At 38.2% G+C, this 10046-nt stretch overlaps 1 protein-coding gene across 2 annotated transcripts in view; it reads left to right on the top strand.

Annotated features, from left to right (window-relative positions):
• YTHDF2 (YTH N6-methyladenosine RNA binding protein F2) overlaps positions 1–9513 on the top strand; it is a 31757-nt gene extending 22244 nt beyond the window's left edge. For both annotated transcript variants that reach the window (XM_057556804.1, XM_057556798.1), the window contains one exon: positions 8665–9513. In XM_057556804.1, coding sequence (XP_057412787.1) covers positions 8665–8737 — 73 coding nt within the window. In that variant the 3' untranslated portion in view covers positions 8738–9513. The remainder of the gene's footprint in view (positions 1–8664) is intronic.
• The last annotated feature ends 533 nt before the right edge of the window (positions 9514–10046 follow it).

Raw genomic sequence — 10046 nt, forward strand, 5'->3', positions numbered from 1 at the left:
AAAGAATTTGATGGTAGGAAAGGTTATTAGTTAAATGCATTTACTTCATCCTGGTGCTCCTATGCCAGTTCCCAGAAATTTATTTCAAGTAAGTGTCCATTTCTGCACCTAGAAAATCTTAAAAGGGAGGGAATATATATATATATATACATACATATATATATATATATATAAAACACTCATATATTCATAGCATCAGAGACTATTAAGATTGATCAGGGAGTTCCCTGGCAGTTCAGTGGTTAGAACTCCGCGCTTTCACTGACGTGGCTCCGGGTTCAATCCCTGGTCAGGGAACTAAGATCTCACAGGCCTTGCAGCACAGCCCGCCCCCGTGCCGCCAAAAAAAGATTGATTTCATAAGCCATGTAAAGCATTGAAAGTCATATTAGTATAATCCTATTTTTTCATGTTAACCTATGTAAGCATTGTCTTATTTTCAGCCAGGGACCCTGAAATTTGTGTTCTTTTCTATCAGGGACCATGGGGATATAAGAAAACTTACTTGAGGGCTATTAAGTAAATTTTATTTGAGGGGTAGACATCAGACTTTAAAGTTAATAAAATTATATCCGACAAATATATGTGTGCCTGTTGTGTTTTATGGCCCACTTCAAAGTGGGGAGAGGGGTGGTAGGTAGTAGAAATGAGAAAGGATATTAAGCTAAATAGAGGAAAAATTAAGCAGATTTATAATATCGTAGGAAGAGATTTCAAATATGCAGACTTTAAGTAACATTGCCACCTTGTGGCTTTTAGGATATTTCCTCTAGAGATGAACTTTTGCATTTTACAGTTATAGATGTAAGGTGAGGAGGGACTAAGATGTGATGGATGAACGGTGAGTATTAACCTCTAGTTGTTTAAGTGACAGACCAGATATTTAGGCCTAGAAACTTCTTCCTCTGGTTTATACGTTCTTAGTTAATATCTTTATTTTTATTTTGTAAAAATTTTTTTCTTTAGTCTTTTCATTGAACAATAAACAATGAGATTGTGGACTGATTTAAAGATTAGGATGAATGTCCTAGTGAGAATTTTGTGATGAGGTGTGAATTCAGTAAAATCTTGCTCTGCTGTTTTCCTTTATTCTTTATTACCATCACAGTATCCTCAAGCTTTAGGAATGCTTCTTCCCTTCCTTTTAGCATTTGGTCTGTTTTTTGGTTAACTGGGACTTTATGATTAATTTTGTGTTTGTGTTTGAGGATCTTATGCAGAAGCTTAACCTAGACTAGCCAGTCCAGCCTGTTGCTACCACAGATCTCACTGTAGCTACCTTGCACGTAGCACTAGGTTAAAAAAGGTGGTGGGTAGGCTGCAACATAACACCACCACCACGGGGAAAGCCAGTTTGCTGCACCACATCCGCTGCTATGGTGGGTTAGTAGCATCTTCATGTATAAAAGCTGGAGTGTCCAACAAGAGACAAATGCATGTTGTGTTTATGGCAGTTCCAGCTGGGACTTGGACCCGTTGGAGGTCCCAGCTTGCTTTTATGTGTTCTGCTGCTCTTTCCTTTTATTGTGTATCTTGTCATCATTCTTCTGTCCCCCACCCTCCCAACCCCAGCTTTTTCTTTATTAAATATTACCAAGGTAGGACTGGTTAATTAGAAATGTTAATAAATACATCTGACAAGTGAAGTCTTTCGACCATAAATTGTCAAAGCAATTTAGTGGAATTCCCAGTGGTAATAGGAAATAGTCACAAAAGTGAAAGAAGAGACCTGCTGTAAGAGAAGTCTTTTATGGAAACCTAAAAGGTTTCAATGTCCCAAAGTGGTTAAAATAATGGTCCTTGTGTTAGAATCTTCTCTGTGTCATTTTTTCCCTCATTTTAAAAGACTTGTAAAAAGCTGATAGGCAGATTTTTTTCTTTTTCTTTTGCTAAAATACCCTCATGTTTCATGATTTTAGTGTAGGTATGAGGAAATAAACACATTTCAAAGTTTCATGAATTGTTAAACATAACTTTTTATTTATTTTTATTTTTGGGTACGTTGGGTCTTCGTTGCTGCAAGCGGGCTTTCTCTAGTTGCGGCAAGCAGGGGCTACTCTTTGTTGCGGTGTGCGGGCTTCTCATTGCGGTGGCTTCTCTTCTTGCGGAGCACAGGCTCTAGGCACACGGACTTCGGTGGTTGCAGCATGCAGGCTTAGTAGTTGCAGCATGGGGGCCCTAGAGCGCTCGGGCTTCAGTAGTTGTGGTGTGCGGGCTCAGTAGTTCTGGCTTGCGAGTTCTAGAGCGCAGGCTCAGTAGTTGTGGCACACGGGCTTAGTTGCTCCGCGGCATGTGGGATCTTCCTGAACCAGGGATCGAACCTGTGTCTCCTGCATTGGCAGGCGGATTCTTAACCATTGTGCCACTGGGTAAGTCCCAAACATACCTTTTTTTTTTTTTAAGGTTATGTAGTTTTTATTGAAATGTGTTATCACCCTTCAGTGGTATCTTTTTTTTTTTTAACTTTGGGTTTGTTTGTTTGTTTATTTATTTATTTATGGCTGTGTTGGGTCTTCGTTTCTGTGCAAGGGCTTTCTCTAGTTGCGGCAGGCGGGGGCCACTCTTCATTGTGGTGCGCGGGCCTCTCATTATCGCGACCTCTCCTGTTGCGGAGCACAGGCTCCAGACGCGCAGGCTCAGTAATTGTGGCTCATGGGCCCAGTTGCTCCGCGGCACGTGGGATCTTCCCAGACCAGGGCCCGAACCCATGTCCCCCGCATTGGCAGGCAGACTCCCAACCACCGGGCCACCAGGGAAGCCCAACATAACTTTTTAATGCAGCCAATTTTTGCAGAAGAATTAAATGAATTATCCCCCAATTTATTAACTTTTTACTTTGAAATAATTTCAAACTGGGAGAAATTTAAAGAATAGTGCAAAGAGCTCCCACATACTCTTCACCCAGATTTACCAATGTAATATCTTGCTACATTTGCTGTATCATTCTCTTTGGAGATGTGTGTGAAATTTTTTTCTGAACCATTTGAGAGTAAGTTCCAAGACATCATGACCTTTTCTCCTAAATATTTTGCTGTGTAGTTCCTAAGAACAAGAACATGCATTTATGAGCACAATGCAGTTTTCAAAATCAGGAAGTTTAACACACAATACGATTATCTAATCTACAGACCTTATTCATATTTTTACCAGTTGTCTTAATGTCCTTGGTAGCAATTTTTGGGGGGCGGGGGGGTCCAGGGTCCAGTCCAGGATCTTTCAGTTTTATGTCTTTTTAGTCTCTTAATCTGCAGTTAAACACACATACTCACACACCAACATCCCACCCATTCACCCCTTTTGTTTATGATATGACATTTCTGAAGAGTATATGCTATTTATTTTTGTAGGTGTCACTGTTTGTCTGAGGTTTCCTTTTCTCATTGTGTACATTCAGATTATGCTTTTCTGGCAGGGATACTACATAAGTGACTTTGTGTCCTCAGTGCATCACAGTAGGAGGTATAAGATGGTCTGTTTATGCCGTTATTAGTAATGTTTACTTTGATCACTTATTTAAGGTATTCACCTGGTTCTCCACTTAAAGGTACTATTTTCCTTTTAATAAGTGGGAAAACAGTTTGAGACGCTATAAATATCTTGTTCCTTATCAGATTTTCACTCTTTAGATTTAGCATCCATTGCCAGTTCTTACCCAATTAAGATATTACTGTGATAGTTGTTTACTTATCATTAAGGCTGTGTAATGCTCAGATTGGGCAATGGCAGGCCCTTCAAGCAGGATCCTCTGATTCATTCCTGTTTTCAACCAATTTTTTTTTTTGTTTGTTTTGTTTGGCTGTGCTGCGTGGCCTTTGGGATCTTAGTTCCCTGACCAGGGGTTGAACTTGTGCCCCCTGCAGTGGAAGCTCAGAGTCCTAACCACTGGACCTCTGGGGAATTCCCCCAAGTGTTTTTTTTTGTTTGGTTTTTATTTTTTTTAATATTTATTTATTTGGTTGTGCTGGGTCTTAGTTTTGGCACGTGGGCTCCTTAGTTGCAGCTCGCTGGCTCCTTAGTTGAGGCTTGTGGGTTCCTTAGTTGTGACATGCAGTTCTTGACCAGAGATCGAACCTGGGCCCCTTGCATTGGGAGCGTAGAGTCTTATCCACTGCATCACCAGGGAAGTCCCTTTTTTTTTTTTTCTTTTTTAATAAAAATGTTTAAAATAGTATTTAAAATCCTGTGAATCGTTTACAGTTTTATTATTGGTGCCAAATTCATTTTACTTTTCAAGATGGTATGATGTGAATGCTTAAGTATCTTTATAATCTCTGAGAAGATGGATATTATCTTTATTATTTGTAAATATATAAGCTTATTTTTTGTGCACACATCAAAATTGTATCTGGAAGTAGAAGAGCAATTTAATCAGCTTGCTGAATTGTATCAGTGTGATATTTTCTTGATGTTGATCAGGAGATTAAGGCAGCTAATGCCATTTGTTGTTTGCATGTAATTTCCATAATTTAAAGTAAGCTTCTGTCACACAGGTTTACATTAGGACACAGGTGGTATTTGCCGTCTTGGTATAATTGTGTAGCTAAGATTCAGGAATAGTTTTTTTTTTTTTTATGAATTTATTTAATTTTTGGCTGCATTGGGTCTTCGCTGCTGCGCGCGGGCTTTCTCTAGTTGCTTCGAGCGGGGTCTACTCTTCGTTGTGGTGCACGGGCTTCTCATTGCGGTGGCTTCTCTTGTTGCGGAGCACGGGCTCTAGGCGCACGGGCTTCGGTAGTTGTGGCTGGGGGGCTCTAGAGCGCAGGCTCAGTAGCCGTGGTGCACCAGCTTAGTTGCTCTGCGGCATGTGGGATCTTCCCGGACCAGGGCTCGAACCTGTGTCCCCTGCATTGGCAGGCTGATTCTTAACCACTGCACCACCAGGGAAGCCCCAGGAATAGTTTTATGTTACGTTTGAGGCAAAATTGAACACAGGTGGATTTAGTATCACATTATAGAGGAACAAACTTTGTGTTTAAAAAATGAGATGACGTAATAAGTGCAATTTCACAGTGCTATTTTGAATTTCTTTTGACTAAATATTTTAAATGCTGTTTTTAAGCATCGTGATGAACTTATAAGTGTGTGTTTGTTTGTTTTGCTGAGCTGCGCGGCATGTGGGGAACTAAGGTCCCCTGACCAGGAATAGAACCAGTGCCCCCCTGCAGTGGAAGCATGGAGTCCTAACCACCAGACCGCCAGGGAATTCCCATAAGTGTGTTTCTTAGGGAAAAATGGATTTGGCAAAGCCTAGGTTTTCTAATTTAATGGTACAATTTGGAGCATGTAAGTTTATTTGTATTCCTGGGATTACATTACATTAAAATGAGATAATAGGCAGAATTTTTTCTCCGTTTTTTTTTTTTTCTACCAGTCCGTTTTATTTTTTGATGTATTTCAAAGAAATTGTCACTATCAGTATACTTCACCCCTAAACATTTCAGCATGCGTATCATTAACTAGAGCTCAGTATTTGTTTTATGTATTTTTTGAGTTAAATAAAATGCACAAATTTTAAGTGTATATTTGCTGAGTGCTGACAAATGTACCCATCTGTGTAACCCAAACCCCAGTCAAGATACAGAACATTACCATCCTAGGAATTTCCACCCCCACCCCACCACAGACAACTACTGTTCTAATTTTGTCCCCACCGTAGATTCATTTTCCCTGTTATAAAACTTCACAGAATTGGAATCATACAGTGTGTATTCTTTTGTCTGAGGCTTCTTTCATTCATCATAATGTCTTTGAGAACTGCTTCTCTTACAGATCTTCAATTCCTTCCTTCCATCTGTCCGTCCGTCCGTCTTTGTTGCTGCACACGGGCTTTCTCTAGTCTGGCACACGGGGGCTACTCTTCATTGTGGTGCGCAGGCTTCTCATTTTGGTGGCTTCTCTTGTTGTGGAGCACGGGCTCTAGGCTCGTGAGCTTCAGTAGTTGTGGCGCACAGGCTTAGTTGCTCCGCGGCATGTGGGATCTTCCCGGACCAGGGCTTGAACCTGTGTCCCCTGCATTGACAGGCAGATTCTTAACCACTGCGCCACCAGGGAAGCCCTAGATCTTCAGTTCTTGAATTCAGAGCAAGGAGGGTGCTCCCAGACCCATAAAAAACCCAGATCTGTATGTGCTAAAATTGAATAATCTGCAAGACATATTAAGCGAGGGGAAAAAAAGCAAAGTGAAGTGTGTTTTGTATGCTACTTGTGAAAAGAAAAAAAGATGTAATAAGCTTTTATATGCTTAAAATAACTCAGGAAGGACCCAAGAAACTGGTAACAAAAGTTGCCTCTAGGGATTTCTCCCATTTTTATTGAGATATAATTGACATACAGCATTGTTAAAGGTGTACTACAACATAATGATTTGATATATATGTTTATTGAGAAATGCTTACCATAATAAATTTAGTTAACATCCATCACCATTTTTTTTCTTGTGATGAGAACCAGAATTTTACATAAGAGTCAACTGTAGCCTGTTATCCACTGCTAAACTCATAAATAAGTTTGTGAGTGAGCTTAGCTAAAGAACTGTTCTTTGCTTTCTAGGAGCTTTTAGTTGAGTTGGGACTAATTTTATATGAAATGAGTCAATACAATTTGATTTTCAATTGTGGATGCAGATTTAGAAGCACATTGAAAACTGCAGTGGTTGAGTAAGTCTCAAAGAAGGAAGGGGTTTTGAACTGTACCCCAGGGCCAGAAGGCCAGGCATTCTTGGCTTTTAAAAGCATAGGAATGAGATTTAATCAAGAAACACGAAGAAAAGAGTCCATATTTCCTGAAACTAAAGGTAGATGATTAGCAATAGAAGAGAGGTTAGATAAATAGTATCCATCCAAATTAAGAAAGACTGAACGAGGTAGATGAGTTTATGGTTGATAGGAGAACCTACTCCTATCACAGCACAGGGGGAACTGTATATTCAGTATCTTGTAATAACCTGTAATGGAAAGGAATCTGAAAAAGAATATGTATATGTATGTATAACTGAATCACTTTGCTGTATACCTGAAACTAACACAACATTGTAAATCAACTATACTTCAATTTAAAAAAAAAAAAGATTGATATGAGAATCTAGGTGCTTTTGAAAGTTTCATTTTGGTCCATGCCAGAGGGTTTTTGGTTTTTTTTTTTTAGTTGTGGTTTTCCTATTATAAACAATATATTCATTATCAAAACTTTGGGAGAGCTATAGAAAGGGAGGGTCAGTACTGCAGCCCAGGAACATCAAAACTTTTGAGGTCCCTTTTATGTTGGATTGAATTTCTTTTTCATATTCTTGAATTGAGTTTGATTTCCAGAAACAGTGTGTGGGTGAATTGTTTTATTAAATTAATTTTATAAAGGTTGAAATTTCAAAATGACTTATTTTGAAAATATCCCAGATCCTTGTATGTTGGTGAATTTATCTCTGAATTTCAGATATGTGAAGTGGGACATCACAAAAAGATAATGTTCCTTCTGAATAATTTACTGTTTTTATATCCATGGAGTAGTTTAGTGGTAGTAGTCAGTTCGTCACAAAGCCTCACTTAACTTTGTTGACTTTTACGTAAATATTTGTAATGACATGGTGTAGGTAAAGAGCCATGTAGCCATGGGTTTGAATCTTGGTTCTTAGGTAACCTTGGTCAGGTAACTTTTTTGAGCCTTAGTTTTCTTATCTCTAAAGCAGGAATAGTATAGTCCTTTGTAGGGTGGTTATGAAGATCATTATGTACAGTGCCTGCAACATGGAAGCCCATAAGTAGTAGTTGCTGTTCTTTTTTAATAGGAATCATGTTTAACTTCAGAACCATAGTTACCATAAGGTGAATGGGAGCAAATGACTCTACTCATGTAGCTTGATGAATCGAGTCTAAGTTCAGGTCTGTGTGCTTGCTCCTAACCAATTAATGCTTTTGCTTTTTTTGTTTTTGGTTTTGCTTTTAAAAGGCATGTGGATTGAGTCATATTTTTAAAAATCCCAGTAAGTGAGGTAGTGTGTGAAATGGAATGCTGTTTAGGGTACATTTAGGAAAGGCTCATAAACAATGATTCTTAATAAGGAGCATTTAGATCTATTTCAGGGAAAATGTAAGTATTGCATTCAGTTTTCAAAATCCACTTCTGAGTGGATTTTAAACTCTCCCTTGGGGAAAAGGATGATTTTCTTGCCTGCTGTGGACTAAGAGCTTTCTATATGTCGACTCATTAATTCTCCCACAGCCCAGAGACATATCCTCACTTTATTTAAAAAAAAGGAAATTAAGGCCTGTGAATATGTTTAAGGCCTTGGGACTAATATGGGATGACTCTAGTACTGTTAGGGCTTATGCTGCTTCCCTGCTGCAGGCCATTGATAGATTTGAGTTACTTAGGCCCATATTTGGGGGGACTGACACATATTAGCCTAAACCAACTATAATAGGAAAACAAATGTGTTTAGTCAATTAAGAATTTTAAAGTCAAAGAAAAATAATTTTATATTAATTGGGGTGCTTGAGTGCAAGTACTTTGGTTTAAAATATAAGAAGTAAAAGTCAGTTTTTATTTGTGGGGAATATTCTATTTAGCACAAATAATTAAATTTCTGTTGAGTTATTCTATGAAGTTTTAATTCTTAAACATGTTCAGATAAGTTTTAACTAACCATTTCAATTTTTTTTTAACTTATAGGAACGTCAAGGTCGTGGGAAATAAGAGGCAGTTCTGCACAGACTGCAGCAACGGTTGCATCTGCATATCCTAAGAGGAAAAAAATTGACCTTCAAGAGAATTAGGACTTTTTTCTTAATTTCATTGACTTCAGAGACGATTGCAGACTTGCAGTTTAAGTATTGGAATTTCACAAAAGACATAGGACTTAACTGGAAAATGAAAAAAAAAAGAAAAAGAAAAAACTAAACAAAAAATCCCTCTAGGTAGTTTAGGTGAAAAATGTCCCTTTTATTTTGGCTTTGGTTGTGATTTCAGAGCATAATGCTTTGTTTTTTTGTCTTTTTACTATGTTTTTCGGATTTTAAAGTCCGTAAGTGCATACAGTTTTCTCTAATTTTTAAACCCTTTCCTCCCCCCATTTTGGCATTTGCACTTGGAGAACACTTGAGTTTTGAAGGTTTTGGGCATCCACCCCAGAAAGTGGGAATTTGTTTTTTCCCTTCCGAACTGGAAGAACATTTTTATGAAGAATTTTTGTCTTGGAGAATTTAACAGTGTTACCCAAGGTTGTGTCTTTAAGGGTGGTTCATTTTCTCTGACCCTTTGTTATTCAAAGTAAAATACTAGGAGTCCTAAGAAATGTTCTGTTCTTGTACATTATACTGATTAAGTCAGGATTAATTTGATTTCAAAGCTAAGAACAGTGGTAAAAACTTGTTTACAGAAATGCATTTTGGAAGAGAAAAATATTGTAAAACGTGTAGTGAATGTTTCTTCAGTTTCTTGTTCAGCCAATGAGGAAAGGGCATTGCCTTTCTTTTTACCATTAATCACTTCTCAATAAACATGAGATCCTGTTGAGCATCACTTCTAGTACCATTTATTAGTATTATTTGAATCTGCTATATTTTATGAAAGCTTTGGAGTATAAGGAGTTTAAAGAGCTGAGACAGCAACCATTTTTAGAAAGTTCACTGAGATGGAATAGTTCAGGCTTGCTTTTGTACCCAGGGTTGGATAACCATGACCTCTGCAAAGGAAGGTGGGCCAATATTCATAATGCTTTATTTCTGGATATTTCCCTGAGAAGGTAGAGCCACTGCTATGCTAAATTGTTCAACAAATATTTGATCGTGAGTGCTTATTAGGTGCCAGGCACTGTGCTAATAACCTTGAGGAAACCTGGCCACATATCTTACGTGCAGAGTAGGTAGAGCCCAGTATCAAGGTTTTAAGTGTTTAATCTGAAATATGACTTATTTAGGCAGGATTCCATGTGGTCCAAGAATAAGAAATTCCAATGGGCTTGAATCTTTGTGAACCATATAACCATAATGGTAATTGATTCATCCTTGTTTATTTCCTAAGGTTTGGAGCTTCTCTGCCTTAAAGATTTTTAG

The sequence above is a fragment of the Balaenoptera acutorostrata genome, chromosome 1, assembly GCF_949987535.1.
Source record: "Balaenoptera acutorostrata chromosome 1, mBalAcu1.1, whole genome shotgun sequence".
NCBI lineage: Eukaryota > Metazoa > Chordata > Mammalia > Artiodactyla > Balaenopteridae > Balaenoptera > Balaenoptera acutorostrata.